Source organism: Hyperoodon ampullatus (assembly GCF_949752795.1).
Source record: "Hyperoodon ampullatus genome assembly, chromosome: 13".
Lineage (NCBI taxonomy): Eukaryota > Metazoa > Chordata > Mammalia > Artiodactyla > Ziphiidae > Hyperoodon > Hyperoodon ampullatus.
In genome coordinates this window covers 43,234,684-43,248,161 of record NC_136926.1, presented here as the reverse complement: position 1 = coordinate 43,248,161, position 13,478 = coordinate 43,234,684, and the positions used below count along the sequence as shown (strand labels likewise).

General features: G+C 36.2%; 1 protein-coding gene across 4 annotated transcripts in view; it reads right to left on the bottom strand.

Moving 5' to 3' along the window:
• The window catches only part of PSMA8 (proteasome 20S subunit alpha 8), a gene marked incomplete at its 5' end in the record, with an annotated part of 30,654 nt that overhangs the window by 2,607 nt on the left and 14,569 nt on the right, over positions 1-13,478 (bottom strand). For 2 of the 4 annotated variants that reach the window (XM_079717443.1, XM_079717444.1), the window contains 3 exons: positions 106-225; positions 5,409-5,531; positions 8,897-9,021. In XM_079717443.1, the coding sequence (XP_079573569.1) occupies positions 106-225; positions 5,409-5,531; positions 8,897-9,021 (368 nt within the window). Of the gene's footprint in view, positions 1-105; positions 226-5,408; positions 5,532-8,896; positions 9,067-13,478 lie in introns of all 4 variants that reach the window. The other 2 variants (XM_079717442.1, XM_079717445.1) reach the window with 2 other exon arrangements.

Below are 13,478 nucleotides of genomic sequence, written 5' to 3'. Positions count from 1 at the left end.
ACAAGTGCAATTTTAGAATTACTTCAGGAAAGTCTCTGTTTTAATAAGCGACTGAATGAGGGGAAAAAACATGCTTTTCTGTATATGCTTTATTAGATCACTTACTTCCAGCAAAGCTCTTATTGCTAATTTGATAGTTTCACTGTCGTTTGCTATAGCATCTTCTGTGTAATTCTTTTCTAGAAATTCTCGGACAGTTTTAGCACTTCGACCTATTGCATTTGCCTTGAAAGATAGAAGATAATAATTAATATTACTGCAATATGAATGAACTTACGGTTACTAAGTGAGGTTTAGAGCTTACTCCAATATTTCTTAGCATAATTACTAAATGAAGATTGTAGGTTCGAAGATTTAGCAAACATTTCAACAGCTCATTTGATTACTATATGAATAATCTGTGGTGATGGCATGCCTGACTTTCAAATATACCAATGCTTTCCTGGCCAGTGCTTTCTATTTCCTTAATGGCTCCCAAGTCCTTAGTAGTCAGAAAAGATTAAAAGAGTTGAAACTCAAAAAGATGTGAAGAGGAAAGGAGACATAACTTTGCAATATGATGCAAAAAGAAGAAAAAAAAAGGACATCACTGTGAAGAAGAAAGTTGTTTCTGTGGATAGGACTGTGCATCATTTTCTTAGAACTTAGAACATAAGTATACTAATTACTGATTCATTATATCCTTTGACTATAAGCAAGAAGGGCTGCTTCTGTTCCATGCCCCATTTTTCTTTGTTCTTTAGAAATTTTCATCAGATGAAGGGAAGAGGAAATGCATTTTCCTGGCTGCATGACTACAGGTAGTATATGGCATGTTCTTTCCATTTGGTCTCAATATCCAGTACTAGTAATGATAATGATGATGATAACAGTAATTTATATTAACAGAGCACTTAATGTGCCAGGCACTATGTTAAGCATTTTACATGGATTATCTCATCTTAACCGTCACAAAAACAATTAAATAGGTACTGTTACTACTCTAATTCATTGAGGAAGAAATGAAGGGTTGACGGGGTTAAAAGAGCCTTCTCAACCTCAGCACTGTTGGCATCCTGGGCTGGATAGCTCTGCCCTTGTGAGGGCTGTCCTGTGCACAGCAGGATGTTTAGCAGCCTTTATCCACTAGATGCCAGCAGCACCCCGGCCTCAGCTGTGACAACCAAATGTGTCTCTAGATATTGCCAAATGTCCCTTAGATGGGACAAAATCACCCCCATTGTGAACCACTGGCTTAAGTAACCTTGCCCAAGATCATATAGCGGGTAAGTAGAAGATCTGAGCTTTGAAACCAAGTAGACGGAATCACCAATCCAAGCTTTGAACTCTATACCCCATGCTGCCACATGCCCCTTGCTGTGATGTCTCTAGAGAGAGAAAAGAACCAGCAGAAAGGCCCATCCTTTCACCGAAGGATTCTGGCACGAAATGGGGGATGTCTCAGTTCCAACTGGTAGGTGTTATGATTACTGGAAAGAGATCTCAAAGGAGTCTTTTAGGAAGTGAGAATGAAAACACACCTTTTGTACTACATGAGTATATAGTTCTGCTACTTGACAGAACTTTTTTGATAGCTTTATATTTCAGAAGATTAAAATAAATAGCTGTGAAATTTTAAATCAGATTTTGTGGCCTTGAAATTTCATTAAGATCAAAGGTAAAGCCTTCAGCCTGGTATGACTTTGGAGTTTATCAGCTTCTAGTTTGTTTTGGTTAACTAATTGGTTGCTGCCCAGAGAGGAAGTACATAAGGTAGTGGTTTGTCCAAAAATCTCACTGAGCCTTTAGAAGTCACCTTGTAAATTCCTGGTGACGTTCCTGTCCACCTCTTCCAATTGCTGATGTCAAAATTCTTTAACTCTTAACCTATTTGACTGGTTTCCTAAAATCTAGCTGCTTCTTGCCACACTCATGCCCCTACCCTCCCTGCAACCCGATCACCCACTCCAGCTCACTTCAACAGACTCTGATGAGTTTGCAGTGTTTTTCCTGCCTGCCTATCCAGATTAATGACAATTTTCTGTGGCAAACAATATTAGCTGCCAACCCCAATATCCATTCTTCCTTTGTAACAGAACTCTAGGCAATGTGCCTGCTGAAAAATGTCATGTCCTACCCTCTGTTACCAAAAGGTATATACAAGTGGAAGTAACTGGGTGAAACTTCTAGGAATCCTTGCTGCCTGTAATGCAGACATGTTGGCTGGAGGTCTAGTAACTACCTTGAGAGCATGAGAAAAGACTAAGATAATAAAAGAGACAAACACCAGCAACTGCCTATTTCAACCTTCTCATTAGGTGGGAGAAATAAATCCTGTGTGAAGAATCATCGCATCTCTGTTAGGAGCAAAGAACAATAACTCACGAGTACACCTTTGAGTAGATCCTGTGACGTACTGCCCCACCCCCCTTCAGAAATGAAAGCCTTATTCCTACAGTTGCTGGAAGTGCCAATGGCACACAGCCCTCAGCTCTTAACTTCTTTGAGAGGTGCCTTTGTTAACAAGAGCTGCCTCACCTAAGGTCTTGTACTATCTAGGGTTGGCCCAAGTCCAATGACTGATTGATGAAGAGCTATTAATGTCCAGACCCTCACCCCAACTTGGAACAACTTTGAAGAGCTACCCCAGATCCAGGGCTTCCCATGGGATTGATGAGGCCTTTATTGAGATTGCACTGCAGTCCAACTTTTCCCTCAGCCTAATCTGGTTCCCTTCCCTTCAACAAATGCTGATCCCCAAAGCACTTCCTAATATGCTTCCTAAAAATGATGGTTAAATGGCCTTTAAATATTTTCCAAAGAATACCAGAGTGGAGAGAGGATCTATGATAAAAGGGTTCCAAATTCAAGTAATCTTGGAGACTACTACTTTAACTGCTTCTAGAATATTTATAACGCCTTTTAGAAGATGCAGAAGGTAACAAAATTTATTAAATTTCTTTAGAAAAACATCTCTCAAAGTTAATTAGCTTTAAAGAGCTTGTTTACATTACACCTATTAACATCAAAAGAAATACACTTTGAGAAACACTGCTCTGAAATATACAACATATTAACTTTGTTCCTGTTTTAAAGTGTTACCTACAACAGCAAAACACTTGGCCTTATAAGCTCTTTACCATCGCTCCATCCAAGCTGTCCTTGCCGAAGTCACCAATGACTTGCCTGTTACCAAATTCAATCATTTCATGTCCTCTTCTTACTTGATCCATCAGTGGCACTGACTCAGCTGATCAACTCTTCTTAGAATACTGTTTTCACTTAGGATCCAGGATATTGCTTTCTGGGTTCTCCTCCTTTACAGACTAGGCTGGATCTATCCCCACCTTTCACTGGCCACTGCCTCTGATCTAAATCTGGTCTTGCCTGAATTATTATTGAGTCCCCTAACTTGTTTGCCTGCTTCTACCCTACAATCTGTTCTCAATAAAAGAGATACTTTTAAAATATAAATCAGATCATGTTACTCTAATAAGCAAAAACCTCTAGTGTCTATTTCACATGTCCTCTATGTGTACCGTGTAAGACTACAACCTAGTACTGCAGTGTTGTCATCTCACGGTACCAGAGCTGTGTTCTCAAGTCCTCTATACCATCCTGTCAGTGATATAGTAGGTCAGAGTAAAAAAACAAAACATAGAAACAAACAAACAAAAACACTTATGTTTAAAGCGCTCCCCCCAAATAAAAATAAAAACCGGAAGATTTTACTCCACCTTTAAAGACTGAATATCAGAATTTATATTAAATGTATAGAGAATCCTTTGGCCTAGGGAAGTAGCATGAAGTAGTGGACAGAATACTGGACTAACAAGCAGAAGACCCTGAGTTCTAATTCCAGTTTTGCTATTAACTAGTGAACTTAAAAAAAAAATCACTTAACTCCTGAGTCTTACTTACCAAATACATAAAATTAAAGTTTCCAAGACTTTTTTGTTATAGATGATTTTTTTAAGCTGCATAATGCTTCCTTCAACCAAAATCTTATAAGAAAGTACAACATGTAAAATCAGTAAAATGATGATAACGGGGTGTATGTGTGTGTGTGCACATGCTCACGCTGTTCACACCCTCCCCACCTCCACCACGTGGCCTTGCAGTACCACAGCAGCAGTTTCAGACCTGAGTGATAAATGAAATCCCCAACAATTAAAAAAATTTCCATAATTTTCCTGGCTGACCTTGAAATGAAATAAAAATGCTTCTCTATATAACCCCCAGGGAGCAACCAAATTAAAATAGAAAATTATGTAAACTTGGAAATTGTTATGATATTGAAATGAAAGGTCAGGATGTAATGATAAATGTAAACAGAAGATGGCAGACTTCAAAATATTTAGAGAAAGATTGAGTGTAATAATTTGTTTTGTTTAGGGCATAGATTTGGGAGGCACATGAAATCTAGTACCTGTAAAAGATTTCTAACCGGCAGAAAAAAAGTCTGGCATTTGCATCAGGTAAATTCATAGTTTCTGGTTACCAATTAGATTGTCCAGATAGCTTTTTAAGATGTGCCCTTAATAACGCAAGTATTCAGATCTTTGTGGCAAGAATATAATCCACTCTTTTACTGGCCTGGTTAACTCATAACCGTCTTATGAGTATGGTCAGCTAAAATCAAATCCTTTAGTTAATACAGGTTTAAAGACCAAGGTAGTATTTCCCATGAATTTATTTGGCCCTTAATAATAGTAAAATAAGCTTTTTATAAAATTATTTAAAGCCTGAGTGTTTAAACTTTTAATAAAGTCAAAATCACTTAGACTCTATAGTATATAGTCTTATTCTTATATATGAGAATATACAAAAATTCACTTCTGCAAGCTGTCACTAGTTTCCCTAAGCCCTAGACTTTTGTATTAGATTTGAGTTTACCATTAAACAAAGTTAGCAGTTGGGTACTAAAACAAGAGTAACAACTTATCTGGAAAACAAACTATGTTCCAGGAATTATGTGGATACAACTGCCAGGTACTGACACATAGGTATAGATTCATAGTTTGGGGTGCTTTGACTCTCCTAGAATAGAGGATATATTAAAGATTTCACCATGAGATTTAAAAGCTCATTTAATTCTTTACTGAAAACAAAAAGACTATTTCTACTCAAAGCAAGCATCCTACTAATATGGAAGAATGAATGATGAAAAGAAACTGGGTATTTATCTTACTTTGCCATTTATATACATTTTGGTTTGTCACATTTTTCAAAAGTAAAGATCCTGTGATTAATAAACCAAAGTGTTTCTTTATCCATCCAAAACCATCATACTTTCTGACTAGCTAAATTGTTACATAAAGTTTATACTACCATCAATATTTTAGTACAACATAATTTGTTGTCAGGTCCCTGAAAGTGATAAAGCACCTACTCAAATTCTAAAATACATTAACAAATTCATGACTCACCTTCCAAGCATGATAAGCACCAGAGGGATCAGTCTGATATAATCTTGGGATACCATCATCATCAAAACCTACAATTAAGGCAGAAATACCAAAAGGTCTTCGTCCATTGCTTTGCGTATATTTCTGAAAAATAAAATGTTTTCATGACTACTTTCTATATGAGGCCTTTTAAAGAAAGGACAACACTATTACTTATGAAATAACAAATTCCAATAGTAAAGTATTCCTGATAAAATGATCTTTATTAATTACTATTGTGTATAACTTCAAGATCCTCTTCCTTTTTCTGTACTAACCACAATCCATGATGAAAATTTTAAGAAATAAATGTACACAGTAAAATAAAATCGTAAGTTTCTTATGTATGGTCTTAAATTTGTTTTCTCGTTGCCTTATGTAAGTTTGGTAACATAACTAGACTGTAATCTTTTTTCTTACTTCAGAGAACTGTGCACGTCATACCATTTTGGTTCCCAATAAAGCTGATTTCAATGAGCTGTGCTTTGGAAGCATGTCCTTGGTTTACTTTGAGGGACACTTTGTTATTATCAAGTATTCTTACTTGATACTATTCCTATCAAGTATATTCTGTTCACTATACCAAGTTATCTCTATATAAAAACCCAACTAAGATACTTCTTTCAGTACCGAGACAAGGAACCTCTGTTTCTCTTGAAGAAAAAATATGTTTTTTCCTGACTGACAGTGGGGCACTGGAAACTAATGGTATTTTTTACTTTAGTGCCAGGAACTTTCTGAATTTGTGCTCTAGGGAGTGGAATTCACACTAATTCTGAGACTGGCATCCACAGAAGTTGTGCAGAGAGGCAGCCCTGGCAGAAAACTCAGGACTACATTTGTAGGCAACTGTAGGAACTGTATATAACTCTATGGCTTGAGATAGCTTTATACTAGCTTTCTTCTTGGACTTGTCTACATATCTATTTTTAAATTTTAATTGTATTATATCTATATTTATAGGCCACTTTAAGTTTCGGGGTTTTTTGAGGTTTTTTTTTTGGCTTCATGGCTTGTGGGATCTTAGTTCCCAGACCAGGGATTGAACCCGGGCCCCCTGCAGTGGAAGCATGGAGTCCTAACCACTGGACCGCCAGGGAATCCCAAACCACTTTAAATTTTGAATGCAAATAGTGAGTTAAAACATAAACTCTTTTTTTTAATAACATACTTTTATTTTTTATAAATTTATTTATTTTTATTTTTGGCTGCGTTGGGTCTTCATTGATGCGCGGTCTTTCTCTAGCTGTGGTGAGCAGTGGCTACTCTTCGTTGCAGTGCGTGGGCTTCTCATTACGGTGGCTTTTCTTGTTGCAGAGCACAGGCTCTAGGCACGTGGGCTTTAGTAGTTGTGGCACGCAGGCTCAGTAGTTGTGGCTCACGGACTCTAGAGCATAGGCTCAGTAGTTGTGGCGCACGGGCTTAGTTGCTTGGCAGCATGTGGGATCTTCCCAGATGAGGGATTGAACCCATGTTCCCTGCATTGGCAGGCGGATTCTTAACCACTGCACCACCAGGGAAGTCCACAATATAAATTCTTAAAGAATAGGGTTTGTCTTTTTTCTCTGTATTTCCTAATGTTCCTAGTTCACACCTAGGTATGAAGTAGATGTTTTGTAAATATACTTTAAGGAGAGAAACTTTTACCTTATTTGCTTAATTGACCACTTTTTTTGTTTTGTTTTGTTTTGGCTGCGCCGTGCTGCATGTGGGATCTTAGTTCCCCCACCAAGGATCAAACCCGCGCCCCCTGCACTGGAAGTGTGGAGTCGTAACCACTGGACCTCAAGGGAAGTATTAATCAACCACTTTTTAATGAAAAAGTAACACACGCACAACTTAAAATAATTTAAAAGAACAAAAGGCGTACATGGGGATAACTCTTTTGTCCCAGAGCCTCAGCTTCCTCCTCAGTAGCAACCCCACTGTTACAGATTCACAATGTATATTTCTATAAATGTTCCATGCATAATAGCTTTTGTATTTCCAAAAGAAAAGCTGAAAACCACAATTGGGAACCTTGTATACACAATGTTCTGCACCTTGTTTTTTGGTGAGTACCTTTTAACTACTGGGAAAATCAAAGCAAAGAAAAAAGAAAAACAGAACAATATAAAAATGTTGAACTTTCTTGAAACGTGAATTAAATTTTAAAAAAATGTATGTAATCTAAAACCTTAATATCTAGACTATATAGAACCTATTAAAAAATCTCTATGTAGACGAATGGTAAAATCCATGCCAGGAGGTATTCTAAATGCTTTAAAATGTACTAAATCATTTAATCCATGCTGCAATTCAACAAACATTATTGTAACATTCATTTTATAAATAAGAAAATTGAGGCAAAACAGGCTAAATAGTTTTCCCAAGGCATTAACTAGGAAGTAGCAAAGTCAGGATTTAAATCCCAAAATTCTGGCTCCTGGGAGTACATTCCTAACTACTAGAGTGCCTGTCAAAAGGAAAGATAGTTTACACTGGGAGAAATGAAAATAGCAAACCAACATGTGGAAAAAAATTGACCTTACTACTAATTATAAAATACAAATTAAAACAACTATTACAGTACATTATACTTATTTGCAAAATAAAAGAAAAATGAAAAACCCAATGCTGATGATTCTTCAGGGATGTATTTATGCATTGCTAGTTGTACAATAAAAATTTGTTCAATCTTTTTAGAAAGCAATTTAGCTACGTATAACAAGAGTCTTAAAACTAATTACAATCTCTAAACTAGTAAATCCATACTGAAAATTAATTTAACAATATAATTCAAAAAAGAAAAAGAAAAGCTGTGACAAAGATAGAGTAATGTTATTAAAGCAGCAGATTGAGAGAGAGACAGAGAGAAAGGCAGAGAGAGAGAGAGAAAAGGAGAAAAGGAAAGAAACTGGAAACAACCTAAATAATTACCAGATAGCAACTAGAAACAGTACTATATAGTTCGTAAGGATGGTAAGTATAAGGAGATGTTGCCATATTTAAAGAACAAAGAAAATGATAAATAAATGAAACAATACTTGTATGCATCATGATTATACTAAATGGCAAATCATGTATCTACACATGGACTCAGAAGAAGTCATATCTAAACCTGATCGGTTGTGTTTAGCTTTGTAGGTGAAAGAATCATGGGTATTTCTTTGGAAAACTTTAAAACGTGTTTTACCGCTACATCTCTGATGTAGAAATCTGTACAACTGTAGAAATCTCCTTAAAAGGTTACTCATTTTTTAAAATTTAATATAATTCTCAGAATTGACATTGATTGAGATTTCTGATATCAAATCAATCCACTCCACTGGAATAAGAATGTGAGTTTGAAGTTAAGTGTGAGAAATAATAAGGAATTTAGGACGTTTTAATAGACTAAATGGTTGGAGTGACTGTAGTATTCCCATGACAGGACCCATAATGATAGAAAAGAAGAAAACTTGAAGAAATCTGTTGGAATACTGGCTTACCTGCTTTAAGGTTGCTACGAAGCGAGTTATATATTCTACAGTGACTGGGTCCTCAACTGTAAGCTTATGACTCTGGCACTCCACACGAGCTCTGCTTATTACTACTCTTGCATCAGCAGTCAGTCCTATAAAAGTAGTCAATATATTACAAAAAAAGGATGACATTTTTTCTTGTCAAAAGGGTTTTGGCCACCATGATATTTTTCTTGTAACATCCTTTGTTTTTTCCAATATATGTTCTTAATAAAGGATTTATAAAATAGACTATAACTCATCCTAAATTAGTTTCCTTCATTTGATCCATTCTTATTTACTTTTTAAAGAAAACTGTTTTAAAGAATAATGTTTAAACACTAATGTTAAGTCACCTATTTCCCAAAGATCAAAATGGTTTAATTCACAGGACAGTAAGTCCCCTACATACGAACGAGTTCTGTTCCGAAAGTGCATTCATAAGTCCAATTTGTTCCTAAGTCCAACAAAGTTAGCCTAGGTACCCAACGAACACAATTGACTATAGAGTACTGTACTGTAATAGGTTTATAATACTTTTCACACAAATAATACGTAAAAAACAAACACTAAAAATAAAGAAAACATTTTTAATCTTACAGTACAATACCTTGAAAAGTACAGTAGTACAGTACAACAGCTGGCATACAGGGGCTGGCATCGAGTGAACAGGCAAGAAGAGTTACTGAGTGGAGGAGGCAGAGGAGGTGGGAGATGGTAGAGCTGAAGGATCGTCAGCAATAGAAGACGGAGGGCAAGCTGCAATTTCACTCACGCCTGACATTGATGGCACAGGTTCTGGTTCCTTGCTGGATTCAATTCTATCTACATGCTTGAAAAAACGATCCAGTGATGTCTGGGTAGTAGCTCTTTTTTTCTCGTCATAGATGACACGGTAGCCTGGACTGCATTCTGAATGGCTGCTGCAACCTTCGTGTACCATTCTATGTTCAGGTCCTGTCCTCAAAAACTAACAGTGCCTCGTCAAATAAAGAAAATCCCCTCGTCATTTCCTGCGTTGAGAATCTCTTCAGTTCTTCAGCAGTACCAGCTACATCACTGCTGCTTTTACCCTTGCTTCCGGATATCCTGGGCTTGAAATAAAGATACTGTTCTACTGTACTCTATACAGTACTGTAAAGTACATAAAAGCACAACCACTTGTAGAGGATGCACACACATGACAATGTACGCCAGACACGTGAACTAACTTATGTGATCGGACATGTGAAGACCCGTTTGCATCTTTGAAAGTTCTCAACTCGATGGTTCGTATGTAGGGGACTTACTGTAGCTGGTTTGATTATTAGATTAGGTTTTATTAAATTTTTAAAAATCGTAGTCATATTTTTTAAAACTTTTTTGAGAAGATATCAGTGGCAGATTGTTCAAAGGTTGATGGTCTATCCTAATTCCAGAACCAAGATACTTATTACCTAAACCATGAAGTAAGCTGGATTTCTTCTTATGGAAACAATGAGTATTACTTCATTATCAAACAGAATTCAATCTGCATTCAGTGTAACTGTGACATGTCACTTCTCAGCTTTTTGTCTAAGATTAGGTGTTTGAAAATCAGGAATGTTAAAACAGAAAAAGAAGGGAATTCCCTGGTGGTCCAGTGTTTAGGACTCTGTGCTTCCACTGCCGATGGCCCGGGTTCAGTCCCTGGTTGGGGAACTAAGATCCCACAAACCATGTGGCCAAAAAAGAGAAAGATAGAAAGAGAAAGAAAGAAAGAAAAAACTTCATCTTGCTTTTGTCATACCAAAACATCATGTGATGAATTCTCAACACTTCTAATAAGGAGATAGAAGGTGTTTCTACCAAAAGAAAAACAAACTGACCAAAACCTTAAAATGGATTCTAATAATTACAAACATTTCTACTAAAGACTTTTTTGGCATTTGACCTTTCCGTCACCATTTTCTTTCTTTCTCCACTCTCTTAATATCATATTGCCCCAAAAATTCTTTCACAAAATCTCTGAAACAGCCGTTTCCCACATAACCATCAACCTTTTGCAGTCACAGACTCTTGTTTCCCTTCCACACCATTTCAAAACGTGTTTCTACAAACCTGGAAGAATTGTCAGCTCCTGAAGACAGTTAACAGTAACCAACAATGAAGACGTTGTCAGAATATGCCACTGTTAAGAACACTCTAACATTCATGAGTAGGGTGTGAATTATAATCAGATACTCAGTTAAAGAAGAGAAGCTGATTCTCTTCTCTTTGCAAAGGTTATCTGAGAGAAAGAAATGGGAACAGATTGACTTAGCCTACCCTATAGACTAAAAGCTTCACTCAACTTAAAAATATGATCAGAAAGGAGATTTTGAAGTACAGTTTTCCCCTTTACACTGTAAATATGGTCCAAAACTACAGAAAAATAAAAGTATCATATTTAGAAAGTAGTAATGTAACTACTTCAAGGAAAAAAATAAGTGATAAATTTGTCAAACCATACGAGTAACATAGTTGTGTATATGTGTCTGATTTTAACATAAGAACTAGCAATTATACAAATCAATACTAAATGGCTAGGAAAAAGAGAACCACTTCTATTTAAAGATACATTGAAAAGTGCAAATTCACTTTCTTTATAAATAGACAACCTATAGAAGAAATGAGTCCTCAGTCTGTTGCTTTTAAATTTATACAACTTTAACTTGAAAATGCTATCATAATGTTGATCTTTGCAAAGAACCAAATCTCGGGTCCATTGCTTTTTCTCTATTGTTTTCCTATTCTCTATTTTACATATCTCTGCTCTAATCTTTATTATTTCCTTCCTTCTGCTGCCTTTGGGTTTATAGTTTGTTCTTCTTTTACTAGTTCTTAATGTAAAGTTAGATTGCTAAATTGAAATCTTTCTTTTTTTTTTTTTTTTGCCGTACGCGGGCCTCTCACTGTTGTGGCCTCTCCCGTTGCGGAGCACAGACTCCGGACATGCAGGCTCAGCAGCCATGGCTCACGGGCCCAGCTGCTCCGCAGCATGTGGGATCCTCCCGAACCGGGGCACAAACCCGTGTCCCCTGCATCGGCAGGTGGACTCTCAACCACTGCGCCACCAGGGAAGCCCTTTTTTTTTTTAATATAAGCATTTATAGCTATAAATTTTCCTCTTAGCAATCCTTCTGCTGCATCCCGTAAGTTTTGTATGTTGTGTTTTCATTTTCATTTGTCTCAAGATATTCTCTAATTTCTCTTGTGATTTCTTCTTTGATTCATGGGGTTTTTTTAGGTGTACTGTTTAATTTCCACATATTGTGTATTTTTCAATTTTTCTTCTGCTCTTGATTTCTAGTTTTATTCAATTTTGGTCAGAAAAAATACTTTGTATGATTTCAACCTTTTAAAATTTATTAAGACTTGTTCTGTGGCAAAATGATTCCTTTTATAAGACAGTAAGGTAAAGGCTATTTGTTGCTCAATAAAGTTTTTAAACTTCAATACAAAATTTTCGTTTTGAAAAAACACAATTAGAAAAGGAGCAAAAAGAAAAAAAAAGACAAGAAACATGTCTTGTTTGCTATACAGTGGCAAATAAACACATAAAAATATGTTCAACATCATTAGCTATGAGGCAAATGCAAATTAAATCCAACAAGAGATTTCACGACACACCTACACAAATGTCTAAAATAAAAAATAGTAACAACACCAAATGCTAATGAGGATGCAGAGAAAATGAATCATTCATACACTGTGAGCAAGAATGCAAAACAGTACAGCCTCTCTGGAAAACAATTTGGCGGTCTTTTATTAAACTAAACATGCATTATTATATGACCCAGCAACTGTGCTCGAGCATTTATCCCAGAAAAATGAAAACCTACGTTCACGCAAAAACCTGTACACGAATGTTCACACCAGCTTTATTTGTAATAGGCAAAAATTGGAAATAATCCAAATGTCCTTTAATTGGTGAGTTGTTAGCAAAGTGTGGTATATCCTGTACCATGGAATACTATTCAGCAATAAAAAGCAATGGCGTAATGACGTATGCAGTAACTTGGATGAACTGCAAGGGAATTATGCTGAACAAGAAAAGCCAATATGAAAAGGTTATATACCACATGATTTTATTCATACAACATTCTCATGCACAATTACACAGATAGAGAATAGATTAGTAGTTGCCAGATGTCAGACACAAGAAGGAGGAATAGCATGATATAGCCCTGTGATGACCAAAGAGTTGTATATCTTTATTTTGGTGATGGCTACATGAATGTACGCATGTTAAATCTATTAAACCTACACACACACACACAAATGCATGCAAATGAATGCACGTAGAGCTGGTGAAATCTGGATAAGCTCTGTGGCTTGTACCAATGTCAATTTACTGGTTTTTAAAGATGTTACCTTTGGAGGAAACTGGGTAAAGGGGACTTCCCTGTGTTGTTTTGTAACTTCCTAAGTATAATTATTTCAAAGTAAAAAGTTTAAAAAGAAAACAGCTACCTAAAGTTATAATTAAGGTAATATATTTCTTTTAAAATTTATGTTTTATTAAAGCTCATTATCAGAAATGCTGGTTTAGAGTTGTGATTTCCCAAAA